The sequence below is a fragment of the Rutidosis leptorrhynchoides genome, chromosome 7 (assembly GCF_046630445.1).
Source record: "Rutidosis leptorrhynchoides isolate AG116_Rl617_1_P2 chromosome 7, CSIRO_AGI_Rlap_v1, whole genome shotgun sequence".
Classification (NCBI taxonomy): domain Eukaryota; kingdom Viridiplantae; phylum Streptophyta; class Magnoliopsida; order Asterales; family Asteraceae; genus Rutidosis; species Rutidosis leptorrhynchoides.
Genome location: NC_092339.1, coordinates 111654085 through 111665607, shown reverse-complemented (window position 1 = coordinate 111665607; position 11523 = coordinate 111654085). Strand labels below are relative to the sequence as shown.

At 32.8% G+C, this 11523-nt stretch overlaps 2 protein-coding genes across 3 annotated transcripts; both read right to left on the bottom strand.

Annotated features, from left to right (window-relative positions):
* Positions 1-1673: 1673 nt before the first annotated feature.
* On the bottom strand, positions 1674-4284 carry LOC139858402 (sm-like protein LSM8). 2 transcript variants are annotated; one of them, XM_071847254.1, is made up of 6 exons: positions 4147-4284; positions 2796-2891; positions 2643-2683; positions 2480-2554; positions 2228-2280; positions 1674-2129 (listed from the first exon to the last, which is right to left on the bottom strand). In XM_071847254.1, the coding sequence occupies exons 2-6, from the start codon at positions 2830-2832 to the stop codon at positions 2039-2041; spliced, it is 297 nt and encodes a 98-aa protein (XP_071703355.1). In that variant the 5' UTR covers positions 2833-2891; positions 4147-4284; the 3' UTR covers positions 1674-2038. The 2 variants fall into 2 exon arrangements, with proteins under 2 accessions (XP_071703355.1, XP_071703356.1); XM_071847255.1 differs by having other exon boundaries at positions 2062-2142.
* A 3675-nt stretch (positions 4285-7959) lies between these two features.
* LOC139858136 (transcription initiation factor TFIID subunit 13-like) lies at positions 7960-11165 on the bottom strand. The gene is made up of 6 exons (XM_071846989.1): positions 10978-11165; positions 10089-10193; positions 9926-9963; positions 9530-9589; positions 8380-8454; positions 7960-8250 (listed from the first exon to the last, which is right to left on the bottom strand). The coding sequence occupies exons 2-6, from the start codon at positions 10165-10167 to the stop codon at positions 8140-8142; spliced, it is 363 nt and encodes a 120-aa protein (XP_071703090.1). The 5' UTR covers positions 10168-10193; positions 10978-11165; the 3' UTR covers positions 7960-8139.
* Positions 11166-11523: the final 358 nt, after the last annotated feature.

Sequence of the window (11523 nt, the reverse complement as noted above, 5' to 3'; positions counted from 1 at the left end):
ATCACCCGATCAATATCTGATCCATTGTCATCCATATATATGATATACCTTTTGACATGGGTTCTTGGTTTTGTTTTGATAAAAGGAAACATTTATTATGCCTAATATTTTTAGCTAGTGAAACCCATTTTCGAATGTGAGATTTCTTATGAGTGTACGCGTATTGTGATGGTGGAATTGTGAGTACGTTTGTCTTCATATGATTCATTGCTTTAGTACATGAACATAGATATGTACAAGTTTGTATTATTAATTGTTTTTTTGGTAATGAGGAACCTCATGTGAACGAACACATTGTCTCCTCTATAGCAGATGAACCTCAAACATCGAGAACCTAGGCGTCACCCCGATGCCAACTGTAAATCCCTAATTAGGCTCAATAGGATATTGCAAATGATTAAACCGAGACCTACAACTTCACTAGGAGTCCTGATAATCACTTGAGCAATGCCCAAATGATTTGTATTATTAATTTTGATAACCCAACTTAAGTTGTATTGGTATGTCATATATATGGTTCATTGCTTAACTATATTGGCAATTGGATCGTTCTTTCGGCATAAGGTGAAAACTTTTATTGAGTGTTTAATATGCAAATAAAAGTCATATGAAAATGTTTTAAGTTGTATTAGTATTAGTATGTCATATGGTTCATTGCTTAACTATATTGACAATTGGATCATTCTTTTGGCATAAGGTGAAAACTTTTATTGAGTGTTTAATATGCAAATAAAAGTCATATGAAAATGCTTGCTTATGTCATTAGAAGACACTGAAAGAGCGATGCAGATTGCATGGTTCATCACAAATGGAGAATTTGTAGGAGCCATATCTACGGCCACCATTTTGGGGTATAAATATTCCTCCCCTATGCAGTGACGGAATTTAGTGGAGATATATAGGGGCATCTGCCCCATTGGGATTTCAAAAAAAAAAAAAAATTACACTAAAAAATAAAGTTTTTATTAGTGTTTACCCCGCTGTCAATGAAAAATTTATCATGTTTTTGCACCGGCTCCATTTGTATTCGAGTTCAAGTCACGCACTGGTTCTATGGTATATTTGATGATAATATATCTTATTTAGCTTAGACTAATATCTTTCAAAAAATGTCATCTATGCTCAACAAGGCTTTATTGGAACTTTAGAAGTAACGAATTACATATGTAACCTTCGTCTATGTCTATTACTAGGGTGTCATTGGATATGTTCTTTGATCGAGCCTAAATCCGTTTTCCTTAAGGAATTAAACAAGTTCGAGTGCAATAGGGGTGAGGTTTAGGGTTGTGTGATGTTTAAGAGACCTTATGATCGTCTTTTGCCAACAATGAGCAATCAATCACCATGTCCCGGTCTTGAATTCATTAACCTTATTTGGATATTCAAAGCATCACAGCCTCAGGCATACTTGGTCCGATCGGGTTCCATCTATGTTCAATTTTGGTCACAACGTTGTAAAATGACTCGATGTTTCTTACTTTGTAGTTGCAGTATGAAAATTGAACATGGATATGGGACCTTCATTATAATAATATCAAAAACCTTGGATAAAGCCTAAGCCACCATTGCAAGAACCTTCCTTTTCATATTGTAACTAATAACCAATGAGTCAGCTTATCACCCGTCATAAACTGGTAGATGAGCTGTTGCGTCATGGGCATAATGAGTTCATGCTGTAAATGGGTCAGTTTCAAATATGGGTCAAGTTAGACAAACTTTTTGATCAATTTTAAAGAGTTTTAATAAATCAAGTTTTTGTTAACTTTTTGCAAAACGGTTTAGATGGTCTTCTGCTGTATATAACAGACTTTGACAATACTTGACCCATATGACTCATTACCCATTCAGCAATTTGACATTTTCAATATAAAACAACAGAGATTTGACCCATTAGTATCAGCAATAGACGACGATTACACTCGTTAAACATCATAAGTACTAAAAACATGCAATCCACTTTGATTCTAATAGCGTTTTCTTCGACAAATCTCATTTAATTTCTCTCATACTTTCGATAAATCAGCATTTAAAGTGTTCATCAATGGATAATAGGCTTCAGAGGATGAGCTCTTAGCTCAGACAAATCCAACCCTGCATCAAGCTCCTCGTCTAATTCCCCAATAACGCTTCTGGAAACATAAACTGAAATAATTAGTTGATCTAATAAGCTAAACTATAACTGAACAAATGTTTAATCATAAACATAGGCGTTTAAAAAAACACATACATGTTATCACCCCTTATGATGTAGAGACCCAATACAAGCTGTTGAACCCCTTCCTGCAAATTTAGAGACTAATAATCAAAGAAAACAAGCTTGAAAAACAGGTGCAACTGGGTACATTACATCCTTTCGGGTTTTCAGACATTTTATTTTAGCAAATAAATAAATAGTAGTTCTTAAAAACATAAGATAACAAGACTATTCATTGTATTACGAAAGATCATTGATATTTATGACTGTAGAAAGTGTACGAACCTTGGTGGAATAAACTCGTTCATGAGATTCGTCCAGAATTATGTTAGTTGCTTGATCAAAACCTTTCAGATATCCCTGAACACAAAACCGCGATAATCAGTCAAGATGTTACGTGCAGATGATTATACTGTTGTGATCTAAAACTAAGTATACTAAAACGTACCACTATGTTTCGCCCGTCATTTGTGATAACTGAAATGAGTTCTACAAGAAAGAAAGAGTATACACGGCTAGTATTAGATGAAGCCCAAAACAATGATTCAACTTAATAATCAACAGCAAACAAGAAAAAAGAGAGAGGATAAAACTAACTTACGATCAACAACAGATTCAAGCCCAGGGCCACCCAGCATCTTCCTTCAGCTTAAAAGTACAAGCTCACTTGACTTGAGTGTTTATCTATTAAAAAAACCTGAGTGTAGCAGAAAAAAGGGGGGGGGAAAACAAGCGGTCAAGACTAAATAGTAACTTACAATGAAAATATTGAAGTCGTATAATGTGGTATACGACCAAAAAAAAAAAAAAAAGAAAAAAAAAAAATAGACTGAATTACTTGTCAATACAATTATTTGGTTGACATCAATAGCATTCATATGATAAATAGCACATACAGGCATCCAACTTTACCAAATTTCTTATTTCAGGTGCTCAACTTTTCTTTTGATCAATTTACGGTGTCTGTTATCTTAGCACCAAAATAAAGGACCTTTATATCAATTGAATATATAAGGCCTTTTGGTGACGCTTCAAAAGAAACAAAATAATAATAAAATCATTTTTTTATGAGAAAAACATAACGATTTAGTCAAACAACGGTCCAAACATCTACTTTAGGTGTTGTGATGCTTCAAAAGGTAGAAACAATCCACCTTTATGGACAAAACCGCACAAATGTAGTTCAAACAGCATCTGAACAGCATTTTATGGTCTTGTGACACTTCAAATAGTAAAAAGAAAATCCATTTTTGGTGGTAAAACATTACATAATACGTTAAGTTGATCATATGGAAATGAGAAATTCGGTAAAGTTGTGAGCCTTTGGTGCCATTTACTCGAGGCTATAGCCTATAAGTATAACTGCTGTAAAGAAATGTTGTACATTGTCATAAAATGAAGTTAAAAAACAAACTATCTTTTTTTGTTACCTCTACAAAGCTAATTCAAGATATTAGCTTTAGCTTCATATTATTGGCTTCATTAACATTATGCTCCAAAAATTCAATACTTCACTTAAATTTTTATACACCCTAATAAGTAGATACCTCAACTCACTAATATGTGATATACGCTCAGGCACTATTAGATATAAGAAATTAAAAATTCAGCATCTTTTAAGCCACCAAATATGAATGTTTTTTTAGCATTAACTTACAAGTAATTAACAGCATATACTACATAAAAATAGTACTAGGTCTTGGACGAAGAACAATGACGGTACGATTAACTCATAAATACATCAACCCAAAAACTATATATACATATCTATGTTTAAAGCATTGATAACTTAAATTATGCAATTACACGACTTAAATGAACAGCATTCATCGGTACAGATTAGGAGTTAGTGATATTTTAGATTTGTTCATTGAGGACTTTTATCAAACAGGTGGTGTGCATACAGGGTTTTAGAAATTTTGGCAAATAAAGGGAATTTGCGTGTACTTTACCTCGTTACTTTCTTGTAAATTGGAAACGGAGAAACGTTGTTGCTGATTACTTCTTCTTCTTCTTCTTCAGTCACGTAATCGGCTATGTTTTCGAAATAGAGATACTAATCGTACTCGGGTCCGAAGGGCTACAAGGTCATAGGTTTTGGAAAAATAAAACTTACACTTTTGGTGCTCGATGTTTTATATTTACACTTTTGGTGCTCGATGTTTTATATAAGCCCTAAAACACCCTAAGTTTAGGACTTTAGTTATCAAAAAATGATTAAAACTTACACTTTTAAAGGTATAAGTTTTCTCATTCAACTTAAAATTTTAATGGTCTAGGTCTAGTTTTCTCATTCAACATAAAAACTTAATTAATGCTGCCATTAGACATTAGCAATATTGTAGTTTTTAAACAAATAACAACATTCATTCTCTTTTTATTGTTATAAATAATAATAGATATAAATATTAATAATATTTTGTTTGCGTTGAAAATTACAATTGTTCGGGGTTCAAAAATAAGGGTGTAAATGAGTCGAGCTATTTGCGAGCTACTCGAGTTCGACTCATTAAAAATTTGATTCGGAACGAGCTTAAACGAGTTCGAGCTCGAGCTTGTTTTGAGAAACGATTACTATACGAGATCGAGTTCGAGCTTCTTGTGTCGAGCTCGAACAAGCTCGCAAGCCTAGCCTAACGATTTTTTTCCAGGTAATATACATTTTTAATAATATAATATATGTTAAAGTATGTATCATATTATCATATCATATATAATTATTATATATGAGCTATTAGTATATTAACTAATAATATATAATACACTATTCATATTCATATATTAAGTGAATAGTATTTTATACATGGCTAAATTATTATTCAATAAATAAAATAATTATAAAACATTATTATTATTGAATAAGCAAGTTGAGCCCGAGCTGAGCTCGAACTTGGTTAAATCCTAGATCCAAGCTCAAACTTTATATGTTAAGCTCGACACGAGCCGAGCTCGAGCTCAGTGAATCTAAACGAGCCAGGCTCGGCTTAGCTAGTTTACACCTCTAATTTCAAAAACGCATAAAAAGTCGATCCACTAAAAACTCAAGTCAAATTCTTGGTAAGAGGCGGACTGAGTCGGTCAAAAGGTTAAAAGATACAAAAACTTGGGTAATCTACGTGTATGTCGACCGTTATGAACGCATATAATATTTTCTTAAGAAACATAATGATCGGTTTTAACAACGTCTTATTAAACTGTGATCTTTTAGATTGTGAGCTACTATTAGTTTGAATTTGAAAAGGAGGAAATAGTATTACTTGGTTTGAGTGACAGTAAAAGGGTGAAATGAGTATACATCCAGTTCTAAAATGAAAAGTAAATTCATTTTATACGGTTCTGGAGCTTTTCGGAAGTTGAATTTTAGATTGGTAAGGTTTTTTCAAACTTAGAAGGTTCTGAAAGGACCCGTTCATATACATTATAAACGATTCACAATAGTTGATTACATCGCGAGGTATTTGACCTCTATATGATACATTTTACAAACATTGCATTCGTTTTTAAAAGACAAACTTTCTTTACAACGAAAGTTGACGGCATGCACATCATTTCATAATACATCCAACTATAATTGGCTTAATAATAATCTTGATGAACTCAATGACTCGAATGCAACGTCTTTCAAAATATGCCATGAATGACTCCAAGTAATATCCTTAAAATGAGTTAATGCACAGCGAAAGATTTCTTTAATACCTGAGAATAAACATGCTTTAAAGTGTCAACCAAAAGGTTGGTGAGTTCATAGGTTTATCATAACAATCATTTCAATATATTAATAGACCACAAGATTTCCGTTTATAAATATATGTACACTCGCAAGTGTATAAAAGTATTATATAAGTTGTAGGCACCCGGTAACAAGCCTTAACGTTCATGTTTTACCCCCTGAAGTACACCAGATCAGGTGTGTTTAAAATAATCTCGAAGTACTAAAGCATCTCATAGTCAGGATGGGGTTTGTCAGACCCAATAGATCTATCTTTAGGATTCGCGCCTACCGTACATAGACAAGTAGTTTAATGTTACCAAGCTAAGGGTATATTTCTGGTTTAAACCCACGTAGAATTAGTTTTAGTACTTGTGCTTATTTCGTAAAACATTTATAAAAACAGTGCATGTATTCTCAGTCCCAAAAATATATATAAAAGGGAGCAAATGAAACTCACAATACTGTATTTCGTAGTAAAAATACATATAACGTCATTTAACAAGTGCAAGGTTGGCCTCGGATTCACGAACGTATCAATATTGAGATTCAATATTGCAGGAAAGTACGTAGACGCAACGGAGATGATAAACACTAGATTGACCTCACGAGCATACCCATGAACCATACCCATCACCTCCATAGCTATAACCCATAATTTCCTTAGCTTCGACTCATTCAAAAAAAACTATTTTGAAATGACTCGGACAGCACTCCGTCGTAATATTTTATGTATACTAGTAATATCTTGAAATAATACAGAGCAAATATATATATATATATATATATATATATATATATATATATATATATATATATATATATATATATATATATATATATATATATATATATAAATCGATTAAGAGAGTTTAGAGAAATATTTTCAAGTTTTTATGAAATAATAATGAAACCTATTGAATTCTATTTATAATAGATTTTTGAATTATTAAAGTGAATTATTAAAGTATGAATTATTAAAGTGAATTATTAAAGTATGAATTATTAAAGTGAATTATTAAAGTATGAATTATTAAAGTAAATTATTAAAGTTAAAGTAAAGTAAAAGTAAAGTAAAGGTAAAGTTAAAGTATAGTAAAAGTATAAAAACTATGTATGTATAATACGCGTATAAATATATATAATATTAATTTAAATCGTTATATATATTTAATGAAATAAAATATAAATATCGTTATATTTATTATACTGGTTAAGTAATGAGTTGTCAAAAGTGATTCTAGATATTTATAAAAGTTATATACGTTTTAATAATAAAGTTCTTTTTAAACTGAAAACGTCTTTGTACGTTTGAAAATAGATTAATAGAATATTATGGAAACCAATTCTCCACTAACTTTTTTCTAACTTTCGTAAATGACACTTTTTGTTTTTATTTATAAATAGCTTTACAAATTATTCTGAATATCGTTAAGAGGAATATATTTTCTCAAATCATAGTGGACCTCTCAACAGAGGCTTGTAATCATAATTCAATGTTTCTAATAATTCAATCATTTAATATATATATTTTTTTAATTTTGTCGAAAATCATTTTGAAACAAATACGTTCGTGTAAAGTATTATACGTTTAATACTTTATTAATATTCTCAAGTTATAATATATATATATACATATACATATCTATTTATATATAACGGTTCGTGAATCGTCGGAATTTGGTCGAGGTTATAATGAATGTATGAACACAGTTTAAAATTCTTGAGATTTAACTTAACAAACTTTGCTTATCGTGTCGGAATAATATAAAGATTAAAGTTTAAATTTGGTCGGAAATTTCCGGGTCGTCACATGTTGTTTTATATCTATGTTTTGCAAACCATAAAACACTACTTTGTGTTTCAGTTTGGGGATCAAACTAGTTCTGAACCAAGACTGGGCTTCCAAATCAGAATCGGGCCAATACCAAGGGTTTAGATGGATTAAGCTTTTGGTTCGGGTCCAGTATGATTTTGGTCGGATGACAACCAACTAGTTACTTACAGCATGGTTATTCTAGTCATTAGGTTGAACTAATTATAGCTAAGTAACATATCAGTAGCTTGAAAATCTTATTACCGAGTTGAAAGGTTATAAACGATACAACTCATTGAAAGATTATACACTAAAGTGAAACCATTATGTTATGCTATAAGTATTAATCACGTAGATAAAAGTACAACAAAGATGAAAGAAAACATAAACAAAGAAACATCATGTTCTGCTTCAGTTGGATTAATCTCCCTGTGCCAGCTTCTCCTCGTCCACATCAAAAGCTTTCCTGGCTTGTTTTAGTTCTTCATTCATCGACAACAATTCTGTGCACCGGTTTAGTTTTGGCAAGTCCTATCAACAACACATATTATTATTATTATTATTAATGTGATACGACTACTTATCAATCTATAATTGACAAAATTTAACCAAAAGCAGTTTCAAACAACAACTTGCGATTTATATGAATAAAAAGAGTACCTTCCGGATCAAGAACAAGAAATCCTCGGTCAAAAGCTTTCCTCTCTTTGATGCGATATCTTGAGCTTTATGCACCTACAATCATACAGATATAGTATTCAATCTCAAAATATACCAAGTTTGGAATGTAATGGGTTAAGCTAACTTGCCTACTGGACAGACTGGAAATTTGATAATTACTACGGATCAAATTGGGCATGGTTTAAATGTGCTGCTGCAACCCAACCTATAAATTTTATATTAAATTAATATAGGCTATATTTGTTTATTTATCAAAATTCACTTTTTTGTGTTGTACAGAATAATTGTTTGTGTCAGAATTTCTGACACAAACAATTCAGAATCCTTTACTTGCCAGAATTATTATTTAAGATATAAATAATAAGATTTACGATATATAAAAAAGAAAGCCGCACTATGGTGGTTGCGGTCCATCGGTGATCCAACACCATTTGGCCCATGTGACCCGTATTGTACGATTTTTCAAAAGTACTCGCCTATTATGCATTTCAACCAGTTATCCAATCCAAGTAGGAATGGCAAAAAAACCTGTACAAGATGGGGAAACCCAAAACCTGATAATTTTGGGCCGGGTTCGGGCCAGGTATATGGATGGTTTTTAAGTTTTTCGTGGGTCCGAGTACAGGGATGGTTGTAGACACAAACCCGATTACCCGGCCGTATACCCGAAAAAGACCCGAGTACATATACCCGCTCTGTAAACCTGATAACCCGGCCCGTATACCCAATTACTCGGCCATATGCCCCATTACCCGACCCGTATACCCAAAAAGGACTTGAATACCCGTGTTAAAACCCATTTACCCGATAGTAAGTAAATGGGGACCCGAATACCCGTGAGGAAACGCGTTTACCCGCTAGTTAGTAACTAAATGGGGACCTGGCGGGTTCGGGTCCGGGTTTATGACGGGGTTTTTTAATCGGGTTCGGGTCTGGGATTACCTAAACCCGGCCCAAACCCGACCCGATGCAATCCCTAGATTCAAGCCAAATCACCCGTTGGCCACTTCTAGCCACAACCATAATGTAACATGTTTACAAAAGAACATATTGCATGCCAGTTAGGAATTTAAAAAAGAATCCCTATAGGAAACGCTCAACTTATGAACAGAAATGAAAGAGTTCTTACCATATCGGTCACATATTCCACAACAATGTCCTCCATGAGAGCAACAGTCTCTGGTAATGGCTGTAAACAAACAAACAAAAGTTGTCAAACTAATTAGGTTCGACAAAAAAAAAATTATAAATTACCTCAAATTAAAACAAAGTGAAAGTCTTGGGTCTGTATATTGATATATATTGCAGAAAACATATCAGCAAAGAAGGTAACAATTTTTTAATAAGCATTTCAGTATATCATTCATTGAAAAATGAACACTATTACTATGTCTGTAGAAGGCACGTAAATGCTTATGGTTAACCGCAACAAACTTCTTGGACCAACAAAAGAATAATTTTTTAAAAAAAAAACTCTGTTTAAAAGCGGTGAACCAACGATACTAAACAATAAGTTATTGCTTACGTTAGGATCATCTCCGAAGCCATACATCATATGTTGCACTGTCCCATCCAACAATAGGCAAACAAAACACAAGATTAACAACTTCACATACAGATAACTGAAAGATAAAACTCGGTGTGTGTGTGTATGTGTAATATAGAGAGAGAGAGATAAGTTCACTCACGATCTTTTTGAAAAACTCCTCGCTTGCGCTTTAACGATGTCTCTGATTTGGAAGACGGTCCTGCTGAAGCATTATTCATCCTATCTGTCAATTTTCAATACTCTCCTGCACAAAATACTCAAGTGATGGGTATATGTGTGCATGGTTGGGTATAAGATCAATCATGTGAAACATAACAGATTCAAACAGAACCATATATAATCTATTGTAAATGGCACATAGAGGGATCTAACTTTATAAAAATTCTCATTTCGGGTACTCAACTTTTGTTTTGATCATTTTAAGGTGCCAAAGTTTTCTTACCACCAAAAAAAGGACCTTTTTTATCAATCGATAACTTAAGGCCTTTTGGTGATACCAAAGGGCTTATAGCCTAGCTGTACGTGATGAGCCCTTTCAACCAAGAGGTTGGTGGTTCAAGCCTCATTATTAAAATAATGTTTTAAGATTAAAATAAACAAGCTATCTTCTTTTTTACCTATACAAACCTAATTCAAGATGTTTACTATCGTTAGATACTATTGCTTCATTAACAACAGGCACCTAAATTTCAATAATTTACTTACAACTTTATCACCATAATAAGTAGATAACTGCACCTCACTGAAATGTGAAATACGCCCAGGCACTGGAATTGAAAATTCAGCGTCTTTTAAGCCACCCAATAACTCAATTAGAACGCTTTTTATCATTAATTTCATCGAACCTTATATAATACGGAGTATAAAACTAATTAACAGCATAGACTACTTAAAATAGTACTAGGTCTTGGATAAAGGACATGACGATACGATTGACTCATTGAGGACTTTTATCAAACAGGTTGTATGCATACTGGGTTATAGAATACTCTATTTTGCAAAAGAAACGAAATTTGCTTGTACTTTACCTCGTTACTTTCAGGTAGATTCGAGAGAATAAAACGTTGTTGCTGATTACTAATCGCACTCAGGTCCGGAAGGCTACTCAATTATCACAGGTTTATGTGACCCATTTTTGGACCATGGTGGAATGGATCCTTTTGTATAAGCCTTAAGAAACCCTAATTTTAGGTTAGATACTAAAACACGGTTAAAACATAACAAGTGCAATTTCACGGTTACATTAGTAATATCATATTACTAATAATATGGTACTCCGTACTTTCTTGCCAATCAAACGTTTACTAGAAGCAATCAATTTTTTTTATGACTCTATTAACCCATTCAAATTTGATTCTATTATTTATATGGCTGCTCATATTTTTTTTAACCTAATTATTGGTCAGAGACCCATCCAGAAGCAATCTCACTATTCATAGAACATTGAGAGGGAGTAGTTTCTCTACTATTAGAGTGTTTCACTCCGGGTGAATAAATGACATGCATTTATTTTACGATAGAGGAATGATTGTCTACATTTTACATACTCTATACCCCACTAATGTGGTATTAGG

What these genes read in the sequence shown, in the direction of transcription:
- LOC139858402 (XM_071847254.1), bottom strand. Translation starts at nt 2,832, where the DNA reads ATGCTGGGTGGCCCTGGGCTTGAATCTGTTGTTGATC. An exon ending in ATGACGGGCGAAACATAGTG is followed by an intron (nt 2,555 to 2,642) that starts GTACGTTTTAGT and finishes TTTTGTGTTCAG; the next exon opens with GGATATCTGAAAGGTTTTGA. An exon ending in AACGAGTTTATTCCACCAAG is followed by an intron (nt 2,281 to 2,479) that starts GTTCGTACACTT and finishes CTAAATTTGCAG; the next exon opens with GAAGGGGTTCAACAGCTTGT.
- LOC139858136 (XM_071846989.1), bottom strand. Translation starts at nt 10,167, where the DNA reads ATGAATAATGCTTCAGCAGGACCGTCTTCCAAATCAGAGACATCGTTA. An exon ending in AGGAGTTTTTCAAAAAGATC is followed by an intron (nt 9,964 to 10,088) that starts GTGAGTGAACTT and finishes TGGATGGGACAG; the next exon opens with TGCAACATATGATGTATGGC. An exon ending in GCTTCGGAGATGATCCTAAC is followed by an intron (nt 9,590 to 9,925) that starts GTAAGCAATAAC and finishes GTTTGTTTACAG; the next exon opens with CCATTACCAGAGACTGTTGC.